Below are 17,374 nucleotides of genomic sequence, written 5' to 3'. Positions count from 1 at the left end.
GCCACCAACAATTTAATACAATAGAGGGAGGGAGGGGGGCCGATGGTGGTTGGCACACTGTGCCACCAACGATTTAATACAATAGAGGGAGGGAGGGGGGGCGATGGTGGGGGCACACTGTGCCACCAACGATATTCAAACTGGGGAGGGGGGGGTCTGCCCCCTGATCTCTTACAGGGGAATATGATAGTACAATTAACCCCTTTAGGTGCCACACCTGAAGGGGTTAATTGTGCTATCATATCCCCCTGTAAGAGATCGGGTGCTGCCAGGCAGCAGGGGGCAGTCTTGTACAAAGTTTGCAGTGTATTCTAACTAGAAGCGTCCCCATCACCATGGGAACGCTTCTGTGTTAGAATATACTGTCGGAAATGAGTTTTCACTTCGTGAAAACTTAGATCAGAAAAAGCTTTTATGCAGACGGATCTTCGGATCCGTCTGTATGAAAGCAACCTACGGCCACGGATCACGGACACGGATGCCAATCTTGTGTGCATCCGTGTTCTTTCACGGACCCATTGACTTGAATGGGTCCGTGAACCGTTGTCCGTCAAAAAAATAGGATAGGATACACGGATCACGGCCTCGGCTGCAAAACGGTGCATTTTCCGATTTTTCCACGGACCCATTGAAAGTCAATGGGTCCGCGAAAAAAAACGGAAAACGTCACAACGGCCACGGATGCACACAACGGTCGTGTGCATGAGGCCTTATCTACATCCTCTGGCAATAATGGTTGCGCATCACTCATTTCTGCCAACTGATGTGTAAATAACTCCTCTGACAGATCAAGTGAAGCGGCTGTGGTGCTAGTGTTGGTGGTGGCGGCAGGCGGGCGAGTGGTAACTTGAGAGGTGCCCGAAGCTGAGCTGGAGGAGGATGGTGCGTCAAGGTTCCGAGCGGAAGCTGTAGAAGATCGGGTGTCCTGTGTTAGCCAGTCAACTATGTCCAGTTCAGGGTCGGTGGCCTCTGAACACTGGGCATTATTCTAGGGCCAAAGGGAATCACAGCACCACGACCACGACAGCCCCTGCGGGGTGGCCTGCTTCTGCCTGTCATTTTTTTTAGATTAGTTAAGTTGTACTATGCGTGCAAGCTACTGTGACACCAGATATGAGTTGCGCTGAAGTGACACTATGGACTTGCAGCTGGGCCTTAAACACACAAACACGTGTGTGCAACTGACTGCTATTTATTCACAGTCAAAATTGTTTTTTTCTTTAAATCTAATCGAATGTGACACCAGATATGAGTTGTGCTGGTGACACTATGCACTTGCAGGGCATGAAACACACGCGCGTGCCAGCAACTGACTGCTATTATATTACAGTAAAAAAATGTTTTGTTTTTTTCAAATGCAAGCTAGTGTGACACCAGATATGAGTGGTGGCACTGGGCAAGTGGGCACAGTATACGCTGTGAGCCTGACACACACGCTGGCAGGCAGGCAACTGCAATTAGATTACACAGAAAAAAAAAAAGCAGACTGATGTTCTAGCCCTAAAAAGGGCTTTTTGGGGTGCTGTCCTTACAGCAGAGATCAGATGAGTCTTTCAGGACTGTAGTGGACACTGAATACACTGCCCTAGCTATCGATTTCCCTATTAAATCAGCAGCAGCAGCACTGTCCCTCCTCTCACTGAGAATGCAGCTTCCGAATGAATCTAAAATGGATGCTGTCCAGGAGGTGGGAGGGTCTGGGAGGGAGGGTCTGCTGCTGATTGGCTGGAATGTGTCTGCTGACTGTGAGGTACAGGGTCAAAGTTTACACAATGATGACGAATAGGGGGCGGACCGAACATCGCATTCTTAGCTTGTTCGCGTTCGCCGCGGCGGGCGATGTTCGCCGGGAACTATTAGCCGGCGAATAGTTCGGGACATCTCTATTGGTCTGTTGGAAGCAGGAAACAAGGGCAAGCATAAGGATCTGCGTATAAGGCCACCTGCACACAGGTGCGGGTGAACGCACATAAGATCTGCACGAATTTCCGTGTGGATTTATGCAGCATATATCCGCACCAAAATCTACCATTTCTAATAGCGGAATTTGGTGCAGATCTCCCCTCTCCATTGAAAAGGGTGAAATCTGCAGCTAAAACCTCAAACATAATTGATATGCTGCGGATTTGGAAATCCACACGACAGGTCAATTTTGCGCGGAAACAATGCACAAAGCGAGATTTTTGTAATCTCATACACTTTGCTGATACTGTACTATCTCTGTACTTTTCTCCATGGGAACCCGCACTGAAAAAACACACGTATTCCGTAAGGTTACGAATCCATGGAGGCCCCACCTCATAACTCTTTGGTGCTAGAGACCACAGGAGACTTTCAAAGGGTCTTTTGGAGTCCACGCATCATATTTGTTTCAGCAGCGTAAGGGGAACCTACAGAATATTACACCGTTGGATTTAAAGGGGTTGTTCACTCATGGGGACCTTTTCTGTAGACCTCCTCCCCAGTGTGGCCAGACGCATGTTGCTGCGTTTCAGCTCCATCACCCCCCCCCCCCCCCCCCCGCAGGTTATGGGCCTCCCCCAGATCAATATCAGATTTGATGCGGGTCACGTGGCCACAACCAGTGACTGGCAGCAGCGGAGACGTCACCCATGCGTCATGTCACCGGGTCACACTTCTCATGGGTGACACGGGTTTCCACCCGGCCGGAATCTTACTGGCCAAGCTGGTAATTTAGTGCCGATGCCAGTGATTTTTTTCTACTGGCAATATTAATTGCTGGTATTTTCCTATAAGGATTTTTACTAATGAGCGCTTCCATTGTGGAGTGCTCATCAGTACAGCCTTTAATAACTCCCCCCGCCCCCTAAGTTAAGAAAAATAAATAAATAAATGAATGAACTGACCAAATCCATTTGATGGCGCCGCTGTGAACACTCGCTGCTCACAGGGAGCTTAGGACAGGACCTGTGCTCCAGCGTGATGACATCTCGCAGGTCCTGAGCTTCCAGTGAGCAGCGAGCGTTCACAGCGGCGCCATCAAATGGATCAGGTGAGTTCTACTTTTTTGTTGCACAGAGTAGAGAAGGGGGCACTAATGGGGGAATTAGTAATTCTGAGGGGCACTAATGAGGGCATTACTATTACTGGGGCACTAATTAGGGCATTAATAGGGACATTATTAATTCCGGGGGGCACTAATTAGGACATTAATATTATTAGGGGGCACTAATGGGAGCATTATTAATTCTGGAGGCACTAATAGGGGCATTACTATTACTGGGGGGCACTAATGGGGGCATTAATATTACTGGGGAGCACTACTCTTACTGGGTGGGCAAATGGTGGCATTAATTCTGGGGGCATTACTATTACTGGAGGGCACTACTATTACTGGGGGGCACTAATGGGGGCATTAATATTACTGGGGGGAGCTAATGGGGGCATTATTAATTCTGGAGGCACTAATGGGGGCATTACTATTACTGGGGGCGCTAATGGCGACATTATTAATTACTGGGGGCACTAATCGGGGCATTATTAATTCTGGGGAGCGTTAATCGGGGTAGTATTAATTCTGGGGGCATTACTATTACTGGAGGGCACTACTATTACTGGGGGGCACTAATGGGGGCATTAATATTACTAGGGGGGCACTAATGGGGGCATTACTATTACTGGGGGGCACTAATGGGGGGCATTAATATTACTGGGGGAGCTAATGGGGGAATTACTATTACTGGGGGGCACTAATGGGGGCATTAATATTACTGGGGGGAGCTAATGGGGGCACTAATGGGGCTTATTAATTCTGGGGGGCACTGACATTTTTACCGGCCCATTAGACTACCAATATTTCCCTAAGAGTCTCTGCAATCACATATGGAGTCAATGCTTCTGGGAGTCCTCTGCTTTCACTCTGGCTGGCTCCAAGTTGTTGCCCTAGCTGACCAAGTGCCATTATTCACACCACTGAAGCTACATTCATGTCCTCTCATCACCTGGTCCCTTTGCCATTATCCAAAATGGCGACACCATAGATAACAGTCAGCAAGTTTCTTCCCGGTCACGTGACTTCCGGCGCCTCTCACTACTACAGTGCGGCGGGGAGGATGTTGCAAGCTGCACCGGAAGTCGGGTGCTCGGCGCTGTCTGTCCCTCCACTTCCGGCGGTGATAGTGCGAACTCACCCGGCCTGTGAAAGGAAGTAAACATGGCGTCTGTATGGGATGAAACCGAGGTAAGAGGGGAGGATAGAGGACAGAGAAGAGCCGCCATGGCTGCCGTAACCTTCGGTCCAGGTCAGGAGTGCAGTAGCGGGTCCTCAGAGGGGGCAGCCATCAGACCAGTGTGTGCTAGTCCTGGGCAGCCAGCAGTCATACTGCTCTAGACACAGCAGCATGGATTGACAGGTCATGCTGGGACTTGTAGTTCTTCAGTTAGTGATTGGTCTCAGGCTGCCTATGGGGTTTCAAGGGATTTTCCAGTATTTTGTTTGGAGAGGATGCTGTGGGTATAACAACAACCCCCAATCTCCTAATCAGTCAGATTTCCTCTCATAAGACGTTGTCTCGCTATAAAGGGATTGTAGATCTCTGCTTGCTGTCAGTGAATTGAAACATTGCAAAAGGATGATGACGATGATGTCCTGCTCATCTAACAGTACTGCAGGTGAGGGTACTGGGTGTTCAGGTTCACTGTAACGATCCCTGCACCTGTAGGTGTAAGCCAGTATGTTTCCATTTACCCACAGCAAGCAGATATATTAGAAATTATGGGAGATTGAAACAAGGAATATGAGCATCAGCAAACTGATTTCCCTCATTATATTGCATGACATGCCTCCTCGGGCCTTTGTAGAAGCTAAATGCCTTCGGTAGGGGATACGGCTGTGCTGGTTTAACTCTGTCTGTAACATTGCAGCAGGATGGGGTGGGACAAGAAGTCCTCAAGATGTCAACAGAAGAGATTATCCAGAGGACCCGACTCCTGGACAGCGAGATCAAGGTGAGTCCTGCTCCTGTGTACCGTAATATATATGTGTGGAATATACAGTGTAGTATATGGGTATGGTACGTGTGGCGTAGACAGAGTGTAGTATATGGGTATGGTACGTGTGGCGTAGACAGAGTGTAGTATATGGGTATGGTACGTGTGGCGTAGACAGAGTGTAGTATATGGGTATGGTACGTGTGGCGTAGACAGAGTGTAGTATATGGGTATGGTACGTGTGGCGTAGACAGAGTGTAGTATATGGGTATGGTACGTGTGGCGTAGACAGAGTGTAGTATATGGGTATGGTACGTGTGGCGTAGACAGAGTGTAGTATATGGGTATGGTACGTGTGGCGTAGACAGAGTGTAGTATATGGGTATGGTACGTGTGGCGTAGACAGAGTGTAGTATATGGGTATGGTACGTGTGGCGTAGACAGAGTGTAGTATATGGGTATGGTACGTGTGGCGTAGACAGAGTGTAGTATATGGGTATGGTACGTGTGGCGTAGACAGAGTGTAGTATATGGGTATGGTACGTGTGGCGTAGACAGAGTGTAGTATATGGGTATGGTACGTGTGGCGTAGACAGAGTGTAGTATATGGGTATGGTACGTGTGGCGTAGACAGAGTGTAGTATATGGGTATGGTACGTGTGGCGTAGACAGAGTGTAGTATATGGGTATGGTACGTGTGGCGTAGACAGAGTGTAGTATATGGGTATGGTACGTGTGGCGTAGACAGAGTGTAGTATATGGGTATGGTACGTGTGGCGTAGACAGAGTGTAGTATATGGGTATGGTACGTGTGGCGTAGACAGAGTGTAGTATATGGGTATGGTACGTGTGGCGTAGACAGAGTGTAGTATATGGGTATGGTACGTGTGGCGTAGACAGAGTGTAGTATATGGGTATGGTACGTGTGGCGTAGACAGAGTGTAGTATATGGGTATGGTACGTGTGGCGTAGACAGAGTGTAGTATATGGGTATGGTACGTGTGGCGTAGACAGAGTGTAGTATATGGGTATGGTACGTGTGGCGTAGACAGAGTGTAGTATATGGGTATGGTACGTGTGGCGTAGACAGAGTGTAGTATATGGGTATGGTACGTGTGGCGTAGACAGAGTGTAGTATATGGGTATGGTACGTGTGGCGTAGACAGAGTGTAGTATATGGGTATGGTACGTGTGGCGTAGACAGAGTGTAGTATATGGGTATGGTACGTGTGGCGTAGACAGAGTGTAGTATATGGGTATGGTACGTGTGGCGTAGACAGAGTGTAGTATATGGGTATGGTACGTGTGGCGTAGACAGAGTGTAGTATATGGGTATGGTACGTGTGGCGTAGACAGAGTGTAGTATATGGGTATGGTACGTGTGGCGTAGACAGAGTGTAGTATATAGAAAAAAGACCAAAGATGACCCAATGGTGAGAGTGGGGGTAAGTGCCCACCCAACAAAACCATGGGCCACCTGTACAAATGACTCGGTACCAGCTCCCGAGTATAACAAGTAAACAGAAAATGGAGCTCACACAGTACCGTTATAAAACAGATGTAATTTTTATTGTAACGTGATTAAAATATATATAATAAGCCGTTAAAAATGAGTGACAGAAAAAAACGCCATCCTGGCGCTGCACACGTGTAAAAAGGGGTAACAAGCGTATCCAAATGTAATGTAATTACCGAACATTTAAATATACAATAAATTATGCATATAAACAATATACAGGATGAGTCTCAAAAACGTTGACTACATGGCTAAGATATTAAAAACCACAAACATATGCTTAAGTGCATAGACTAGAGTAAATTCACAGTGATCACCAGGTATAAGAGGTCAACTTTACCTAATGCCAATAAGAATAAAAGGCAGAGACCCACCTAATGATGACAGTGTGCTGTACCAACCAGGATGGCGCTACCCCATGATATATAGGTATGGTACGTGTGGAGTATACAGTGTGATATATAGGTATGGTACGTGTGGTGTATACAGTGTGATATATAGGTATGGTACGTGTGGAGTATACAGTGTGATATATAGGTATGGTACGTGTGGAGTATACAGTGTAATATATAGGTATGGTACGTGTGGAGTATACAGTGTAATATATAGGTATGGTACGTGTGGAGTATACAGTGTAATATATAGGTATGGTACGTGTGGAGTATACAGTGTAATATATAGGTATGGTACGTGTGGAGTATACAGTGTAATATATAGGTATGGTACGTGTGGAGTATACAGTGTGATATATAGGTATGGTACGTGTGGAGTATACAGTGTGATATATAGGTATGGTACGTGTGGAGTATACAGTGTAATATATAGGTATGGTACGTGTGGAGTATACAGTGTGATATATAGGTATGGTACGTGTGGAGTATACGGTGTAATTAATAGGTATGGTACGTGTGGAGTATACGGTGTGATATATAGGTATGGTACGTGTGGAGTATACAGTGTGATATATAGGTATGGTACGTGTGGAGTATACAGTGTGATATATAGGTATGGTACGTGTGGAGTATACGGTGTAATTAATAGGTATGGTACGTGTGGAGTATACGGTGTAATTAATAGGTATGGTACGTGTGGAGTATACGGTGTGATATATAGGTATGGTACGTGTGGAGTATACGGTGTAATTAATAGGTATGGTACGTGTGGTGTATACAGTGTGATATATAGGTATGGTACGTGTGGTGTATACAGTGTAATATATGGGTATGGTACGTGTGGAGTATACAGTGTGATATATAGGTATGGTACGTGTGGAGTATACAGTGTAATATATAGGTATGGTACGTGTGGAGTATACAGTGTGATATATAGGTATGGTACGTGTGGTGTATACAGTGTAATATATGGGTATGGTACGTGTGGAGTATACAGTGTAATATATGGGTATGGTACGTGTGGAGTATACAGTGTGATATATGGGTATGGTACGTGTGGAGTATACAGTGTGATATATGGGTATGGTACGTGTGGAGTATACAGTGTGATATATAGGTATGGTACGTGTGGAGTATACAGTGTGATATATAGGTATGGTACGTGTGGAGTATACAGTGTGATATATAGGTATGGTACGTGTGGAGTATACAGTGTGATATATAGGTATGGTACGTGTGGAGTATACAGTGTGATATATAGGTATGGTACGTGTGGAGTATACAGTGTGATATATAGGTATGGTACGTGTGGAGTATACAGTGTGATATATAGGTATGGTACGTGTGGAGTATACAGTGTGATATATAGGTATGGTACGTGTGGAGTATACAGTGTGATATATAGGTATGGTACGTGTGGAGTATACAGTGTGATATATAGGTATGGTACGTGTGGAGTATACAGTGTGATATATAGGTATGGTACGTGTGGAGTATACAGAGTGTAATATATATAGGTATGGTACGTGTGGAGTATATATCTATGGTACGTGTGGTGTATACCGGCTAGAGGCGGCCAACAGATTCCTAGAACCCCTTTCCACTGTACAGTCTTCCCCAATAATCCTATTCTTTCATTATAATATTGTAATCACTTAGATATGATTTATTACATACACAAAGAAAGCTTCATTCCATTCCAACAACTCCTACTTTCTTTGTCAGTGAGTGTATATATGTACGGTACATGTGGCATATACAAACTGCTGCCCTGATACTCTGTATTGTGTAGTACAGTGTGGAGGGCTCCCAGGCCCTCCACGTGTAGCTCCACACAATGACCAGGATGCAGTGGTCACATAGTGGTTAGCAGAAGGGATTAGTAATAATAAGAAAAGTATAACGGAGTGTGGCGGGATAATAACATCCATGTGTTTGACTGGTTGTTTCAGATCATGAAGAGCGAAGTCCTGCGTGTGACACACGAGTTACAAGCCATGAAAGACAAAATCAAAGAAAACAGTGAGAAAATCAAAGTGAACAAGACACTTCCTTATCTGGTGTCCAATGTCATTGAGGTGCGATGTGCTCTGACCCAGTAATCCCAGTTCAGTCTGCTATAGTGTACTGGTTATCTGTAAATCTGATCATTCTTGTCTTCTCAGCTGCTGGATGTTGATCCTAATGACCAGGAGGAAGATGGCGCCAACATTGATCTTGATTCACAGAGAAAGGGAAAGTGTGCAGTAATAAAAACCTCTACCCGACAGGTAATGACGTACAGTGCAGACGCCCCCCACAGATCTGTGTATTTGTGGTGCGGTTAGCAATTGCATTGGGAACAATTACTGCCATATTTATCAAGACCAACACCAATAATTAGTGATGAGCGAAGTTATAAAACAGTCGATTTGGCTACTTCACTGAATTTCACACAAACACTGCACCCATAACCGCAATACATTATTGCAGATTTTCCGCAGGTCTCACCCTTCCATTGAAAAGGGTGAAATCTGCCCAAAAAGAACGTGACAATTAACATTCTTTAGACTTAAAAATCTGAACAGGAGAAAAAAAATAAGCAAAGTGTACCTGAGATTGGTCTAATCTCATACATTTTCCTGCTACTGTATTATTGTACATTATTTTCTGCACGTAATCCTTAAAGGGAACCTGTCACCGGGATTTTGTGTATAGAGCTGAGGGCATGGGCTGATAGATGGCCGCTAGCACATGTTAACCCAGCACTGCTTAACCCAGCACTGCTACTTCTTCACTTTGAGTGGTGGGAGTCCCGGCAGGTGGGCCCCTGCAGATCAGTACGTTATGGCATATGTACCATTACATAGTGTTGTAGGAGTTCCCCTTTAGGCTGGTTTCACACTGCATTTTTTAAATTTATTTTTTTACCACCATGTTTTGTTGTGGATCCCAAAAAAACGCCACTGGTAGATGTTAGGTCTGAAAAAAAATGAACAGCAAAAGCTTGTAAAAATGTTTAAAAGCCTAAAAAATGCGGACAGCAAACGGATGTCGTCTGTGTGCTGTGACTGTCCACATCCAAGTAGCCGTTCCGTAAATTATAGAACCATGTCCTATTCTTTTCCATTTTGTGGACAAGTATAGGCGGGTCTATTCGGAACATTTGTGCACACGGCCGGTATCCGTATTTTGTGGATCCGCAGATTGCATCCGGTCGTTAGCATGAGGCCTAACACAGTACAACCATGTGGAGATGAAGCAGGCGGTCATCTGTTTCTTAAGCGCCCCACTATAAATTGCTGAGTTGCAATAACTCCTAGTGTTACCTGACGTCTTATGAAAAACCATAGATGCCGGATGGAACAGCGTATGGTGCCAGTAACAAGCTCGTTACCACTACATCTGTGTGGGGTTAGATGTAGTTTAGTTCAGCAGGTCTGAATGTGATCTTCACCCTGTTTTTCTCGCTTTCATCAGACATACTTCTTGCCAGTGATTGGTTTGGTTGATGCCGAAAAGCTAAAACCTGGAGATCTTGTGGTAAGTCCAGTATTTCTGTTAATGGGATGACAAGTGTAAATGTGTAGTGAATCCTCACTGGGAATTCCACATGACAAGAGTCTATGTAATTGAAGGCAGTATTCGAGGCTTATATGTTATAGTATGTAGTAAAGCTGAATGAACTTGAAGGTAAATATTGCACACCTTTAACCCCTTCGCTACCAGCGCTGTACATGTACGGCGCTGGAGCGAAGTGCAAACATGGCGCCCGCTCACGCATGCAGCGGGCGCAATGGCTGGCGGGTCTCTTCTGTTTCAAACAGCAGAGACCCGCAGCTAATAACCGTGACCGCCAATAATGCCGACCGCGGTCATTAAAGTGTTTAGATGCCGTGATCAAGTGAGATCACAGCATCTAAAGGGTGAAAAACCCGGAAGCTCACTCTTCCAGGCTTCTTACCGGCATCCTCTGCGGCCAATGAGGATGCCAGTAATTGATTTCAATGCCCTGGGTCTGGCTGAAGAGACCCATTGAAGCTGCAATTCTTAGTTTGGCCAGCAGGTGGCAGGCCAACATAAGAAATTAGCAATTCTGAACAATGAAAGGGTTTTCCGGGTTCAGCTCTGAACCCGGACATACCCATATTTTCACCCAGGCAGCCCCCCTGATGTTAGAATCGGAGCATCTCATGCTCTGATGCGCTCCCTTGCCCTGTGCTAGATCACGCAGGGCACGCGCTCTTTTGTTTACAATAACACACTGCCGGGCGGAGGCTTCCATCCGGCAGTGTGTTCGGTGACATCACCGGCTCTGATGGGCGTGCTTTAGCGCTGCCCTAGCCGTTTTACTGGCTAGGGAATCGCTAAAGCCCGCCCATCAGTGCCGGTGACATCACCATATTAAATGGTGGCATTAGAAAGTGCAATTTGTCCCACAAAAAATACGCCCTCATACAGCTATGTGAACGGAAAAATAAAAAAGTTATGGGGAAGAAAAATGAAGACGAAAAAACCTCCGGTATCCTAAGGGTTAATATCACTCTAAGGCCTTTTATTATCTTGAGGATTAGGCAAGGTGCTGAATCTCCTTAAAGAGAGAGAGAGTCTGGTGTGGAGACTCACTGGAAGTGCTCCATGGTATGGAGACTTATTGGCAATGCTTCATGGGAAACGAATATGCAAAGAGGTATCTCCCCAAAACGCACTCCTAAACAGCTGTCTTCAGATAGATATCTGGCTTGGGTATATTCCCTTGTCAAACCCCAAGGCTTGTTGAAAAGTCCAAACTTGACTCGTAGGGAGCCACTGTCAATAGGTGGCGCTGGCGAGATGGTTCTCTTTCTTGGGCGATACCTCTTTGCATTATCTTGAGGAGAAAGTCTTCTGCGAAATACGTATTTGTTGAGTAACGCAGTTCACCAGATTGTAGTGAGATGGTTTTAATATCTTCATTTATCATTATGGATAGAAATTTTTATTGCTTCGGCCCCAATCCCTTTATCAAATTAGCCACATGCGTCTATAAAAGGAATTGTGGACCCATACTAGGCCTTGAAGGAACAGGAAACATAGAAAATAAGCAAAACTGCAACAATTTCTCCTTTGATTTCCTCCTCTGCTTGGATACCATGAAAAAATGTCATTCTCCCCTTTCTCACCATCCTATATCTGACTATGTGATAACTGGCTACAGCAGGAACTGCCTGCCGGATCCGGATATCCGTATGCAAACGGGTACCTTGCGGATCCGTCTGACAAATGCATTGAAATACCGGATCCGTCTCTCCGGTGTCACCCAGAAAAACGGATCCGGTATTTATTTTTTTCACATTTTTAAAGGTCTGCGCAGACCGGAAAACCGGATCCGGCATTCCGGCAAGTGTTCTGGAATTTTGGCCGGAGCAAATACTGTAAAAGGGACAGAATGGAAGACCTCCTGATGCATACTGAATATAATGTTTTCCCTTCAGAATGCATTGGCCCCTATGACGGAACTCAGTACCGGAAAACTTTACCGCTAGTGTGAAAGTACTGTTCAGCCACAACATTTTTATTTATTTTATTATTATTATATTATTTTTATTTTATTTTTTTAATATCCTTTCAGGGGGTGAATAAGGATTCCTATCTCATCCTGGAGACATTGCCAACAGAATATGACTCGCGAGTTAAGGCTATGGAGGTGGATGAAAGGCCGACTGAGCAATACAGTGATATTGGCGGTCTAGATAAGCAGATTCAAGAGGTGAGGGTCCAAGTGCTTCTCTGTACTGATGCTTCTGGTTAGGCGTACACCATACTGATCATTAAACATTTCTAACATAGCTGGTAGAGGCCATCGTTCTACCCATGAACCACAAGGAGAAGTTTGAGAACTTGGGAATCCAGCCCCCTAAAGGTGTGCTCATGTATGGGCCCCCTGGGACAGGAAAGACCCTCCTAGCGAGAGCATGTGCCGCACAGACTAAGGTAGGTAGTGACTGAACATGATCAGGAGAAACCCGATGATGGAAGCAGGTAGTCATTGACATTTGTTGTCTTCTTTCAGGCCACTTTCTTGAAACTCGCTGGTCCTCAGTTAGTTCAAATGTTTATCGGAGATGGAGCCAAGCTTGTCCGAGACGCCTTTGCCCTGGCCAAGGAGAAAGCTCCGTCTATCATTTTTATTGATGAGCTGGATGCCATTGGAACAAAAAGGTTAGTATTACCATTTAGCAGTGTTTTGCACCTATGACACTGTCTGACCTGTTACATGTGCACTTGGCAGCTGAAGGCATCTGTGTTGGTCCAATGTTCATATGTGTCCGCATTGCTGCTAAAAATGAGCCTCTTAGAGCAACGGGGGCGTTGCCATTACACCTAGAGGCTCGGCTCTATCTGCAACTGCCGCGCCCTCTGCACTTTCATTGACAGGGCCAGGCCGTGAAAACATCATAATACCTGGCTCTTTCAATCAAAGTGAAGGGAGCGCAGCAATTTCAGAGAGGGCACTGCCCTTGCAGAAGGAGCAGAGCCTCTTAGAGTAACGGCAACGCCCCCGTTGCTCCTAGAGGTTCATTTGCATATATTAAAACATAATTTTTCTCAGCAATGCAGGCACAGAGAAAACATGAACAAGAGGTAGTGCATCCAGGACATGTTGATTTGTGGAGCCATCTCCCCCAACCATGGGGGTGGTCCAGGAGGCTCTGACGCCCATATGACCTAGTAGGGGATATAGACTAGGACTGCTGTGAATGGACCCTGTTTATCTGTCACAAATGTGTCAACTCTATAACTTTTCATAGGGGGGAACAAAGTCCTCTAAGGTGCTCACTCTCCCCTCTACCTCAGTCATGCGCTCAGAGACCTTTTGTAAGATGTCTGATGATACTGACATCTTGTTTGAGACTCCCCATAAGCATTTCAAAGAGCAAGGAGCAGAATTGCACTGGTTTACCACTGCAAACACATCTTTCAGTGTAAGATTATATAGGATTGAGGCGTTAGAAGTAAGATCAGTCCCCACAGGAAGGGATAATGGCTCACCAGCTCCACCATCTTGCAGAGGGCTCTGTTCCATGGCTTCGGCGGCTATCTTGGTTTTAGGATAAGCGGGGTTCAGCATCCGGTCCTCCTCAGGATCTCCTGTAACACCTCAATCTTCATTCATCACTGATCCTCCCGTTTCTTGGCTAGCTTCTCTAATAAATGGCATCAGCTTGGCAGCGACCTAAGCAGCTTTGTCTGCATTTGTCCGTGCTGAGGACTGTGGAGGCCTAGAAGGGCCCTCCGCTCTCAGTTCCTCCTCCCGAGCTCCTTCCTTGTTTTTGCGAGTCATACCGAACCCTGAAGGAAAAGGTGATTTAAATGGTTGGGTTCAGTCGCCAAAAGGTAGTGTGATGCCCTACATAAAATCAGCATTCTGTGCCATGCGTCTGCTCATATACTCTGCTTGGCCACTCCGTCAACACTGTACCTAACACATTACAAAACATAGGTGTTAGGCATCATGCACACAGCAGTGTCCATATTTCTGTTCACAAAAATAACTAAGTAAGGATACCTTACCTGTGCATCAATAGAAAGGACTGTTCTTGTCTGAAATATGGTTAAAGGGAACCTGTCACCGGGATTTTGTGTATAGAGCTGAGGCCATGGGTTGCTAGATGGCCGCTAGCACATCCGCAATACCCAGTCCCCATAGCTCTGTGTGCTTTTATTGTGTAAAAAAACCGATTTGATACATATGCAAATTAACCTGAGATGAGTCCTGTCCCTGACTCATCTCACATACAGGACTCATCTCAGGTTAATTTGCATATGTATCAAATCGTTTTTTTTTTACACAATAAAAGCACACAGAGCTATGGGGACTGGGTATTGCGGATGTGCTAGCGGCCATCTAGCAACCCATGTCCTCAGCTCTATACACCAAATCCCGGTGACAGGTTCCCTTTAAGAATATGTCATAATCTATAATTTGCTGAACGGCTACACGAATCTGTAAATATTTTGGATGTGTGCATGGCCCCATAGAGTGAATATGTCAATATGCTGTCCACAACAAATGCATGGATAAAAAATACAATTGTGTGCATGAGGCCTTAAAGAGGTATTCTGCTTATGTAAAGTTATCCCCTATTCACAGGATAGATGATAACTGTATCTCCAGAACTCCCAAAGAGATGAATGGAGCAGCTGTGTGCATGCCCGACCGGCCGCTGTGGATAGGGATAATTTCACCTAATCGGAGTACCCCTTTATTGTAATTTTTTTGACCCTTTGTGTCGTAGGTTTGACAGTGAGAAGGCTGGAGACCGAGAAGTGCAGAGAACTATGTTGGAGCTTCTAAATCAGTTGGATGGTTTTCAACCCAACACCCAAGTTAAGGTACAGATCCACCTCTTGTATCTTTTTACCTTTCTTTTTTTTATCGTTCAGGTCTCTACAGCCAGACTTATGTCTACGGGGTTTTTAACTGTTCCATATATTCCTGTCCAGGTAATTGCTGCTACAAACCGCGTCGACATCTTGGATCCTGCGCTCCTCCGTTCGGGGCGTCTCGACAGGAAAATTGAATTCCCAATGCCTAATGAAGAGGCCCGCGCCAGAATCATGCAAATTCATTCCCGCAAGATGAACGTTAGGCGAGTATTAATGATTCAGAGGTTGTAAAGAACAGTAGTGGTTGAAGTATTATTTGAAGGGGTTTACCCTGTGTAATTTTTTGGGATGGCGCTGTGGTGGCGCTGTGGTCCATACATTCAGGAAATAGGTTTAATGATTTTTTAACTTCATAATCTAATTAAAACTTTGTACTTCTCCTGCAGCCCTGATGTCAATTATGAGGAGCTTGCGCGCTGTACTGATGACTTCAACGGGGCACAATGTAAAGCTGTGTGTGTGGAGGCGGTGAGTAACATTTGCTGGGCAGATGAGGGACATATATTGGTCTCGTTAAAATAAAAAAAAGTCCTGTTTTTTCCTGGCATTTTTTGTTGCCCAAAAATACTATGGACAGGTGTTACAAGAAAGTCTATAGTGAAATATAAAACACCTTTTAAAAAAAACAAAATTATTTTTTAAATGGAGCACGTGTCATAAAGCTCGAATGCTGGGGATTTTACAAGAATAAAAAAAAAGCGTGTGAAAGGGACCTCAAAGGGGTTGTCCCATTATAATAACTTGTCCCCTATCCACTGGATCGTTAGGGGTCCGACCACTGGGGCCCTACTGGCCACAAGAACTGGAGCTGTGGTCTCCTGTTTGAAGGAAATCCCATGTGTGTCCACCACGCCATTCCGCTCCATGGGGTCCCAGAGATAGCGGAGTACGAGTGTTCGGCTTTCTCTGGCAGCTCCATAGAGTTGACTGGAACGGCAGCATGCATGCGTTTTCACTGTGCCATTCAAACTGGGGAGCTTGGGCCCTTGTTCTTGTGATTGACAAGGGGGCCCCACCAGTCGTACCCCCTACCGATCAAACAATTATCCTCTCTCCTGTGGACAGGGGATACGTTATTGTAATGGGACAACCCCGTTAATTTAATAGGATCACGGACAAGAAGTCTGAGAAAATGCTTCCCCCTTTTTATCATTACTTTATCTCTTTTTCTGAAAACCTCCAGAAATTTTTACATACACATCTGTCAGTGATATTAGCAGCATTTTCCAGGACCATTTAAAGTGATAATGGACTGACTGGCTCAGGTCTAGTCTGCAGGATGAAACTGTAACTTCTGTACTTTTACCTGACATGTTTGTTTCCTTCATATTGTAGGGTATGATTGCTCTGCGCAGAGGTGCCACTGAGCTGACGCATGAAGATTACATGGAAGGCATCTTGGAAGTCCAAGCTAAGAAAAAGGCCAATTTGCAGTACTACGCGTAGACTCCCCCAACATGGGGAAATCAGTGGCGAGTCCCACTGTTGTGTCAGGACTGTTTACTTTGTGTTACAGGAAGGAATAAACCAGATCTCTTTAAATCTACAACCCGTCCTCGTGCACGTCTGTGCGTCACACCAAGTGGTTGCTCTTGTTCTGATTTATGTCTTCCTACCATTACTTCCTCACTTTTGATAGTACCATGAAAGCATCTTCTAATCCAGTGCTGAACACCCAAAATTGGGTTGGTTTTCTGTGGTGAGTTTTATCAATATCACCAGACTGATTCCCTGGGTGATTGCTTTGCAGGGGTCGTCTTTTACACACGCGGTGACTTATAGGCATGTCATGACCCAGGCAACCTGGTTCTCCACATTTCTCGAAAGGGTTTTCCTATCTTATAAATTGATAGGATATGCCATTACTTTATTATCAGTGAGGTCTGACTTCTGCCCCCCCCCCCCCCCCTACTTATCCTGAGAATGAAGGGGCCACAGGCTGATCTAATGTTCTCCCCCTTTTCAGTCATTTGCTGAGCAGGGAACTGCAGCAATACCCCATTCGAGTGAATGGTGCCCGCTGCAGTTCTCTGCACAGATGGGTGGCCAAAAGCACCACAACAATAAACCCGCCCCGCGGCCCCTTTATTCTCAGGATCAGCGAGGG

At 45.5% G+C, this 17,374-nt stretch overlaps 1 protein-coding gene across 1 annotated transcript; it reads left to right on the top strand.

Moving 5' to 3' along the window:
* The first annotated feature begins 4,055 nt into the window (after nt 1-4,055).
* LOC122920887 (26S proteasome regulatory subunit 6A) lies at nt 4,056-16,813 on the top strand. Its single transcript, XM_044270689.1, has 12 exons — nt 4,056-4,201; nt 4,885-4,968; nt 8,811-8,936; nt 9,024-9,128; nt 10,318-10,380; nt 12,449-12,586; nt 12,667-12,810; nt 12,890-13,038; nt 15,117-15,213; nt 15,325-15,470; nt 15,654-15,735; nt 16,603-16,813. Exons 1-12 carry the CDS (start codon nt 4,175-4,177, stop codon nt 16,711-16,713), a joined length of 1,272 nt encoding a protein of 423 aa, XP_044126624.1. The 5' UTR covers nt 4,056-4,174; the 3' UTR covers nt 16,714-16,813.
* The last annotated feature ends 561 nt before the right edge of the window (nt 16,814-17,374 follow it).

The sequence above is a fragment of the Bufo gargarizans genome, chromosome 10 (genome assembly GCF_014858855.1).
Source record: "Bufo gargarizans isolate SCDJY-AF-19 chromosome 10, ASM1485885v1, whole genome shotgun sequence".
Classification (NCBI taxonomy): Eukaryota; Metazoa; Chordata; class Amphibia; order Anura; family Bufonidae; genus Bufo; species Bufo gargarizans.
This window is presented reverse-complemented; position numbering and strand designations above follow the sequence as displayed.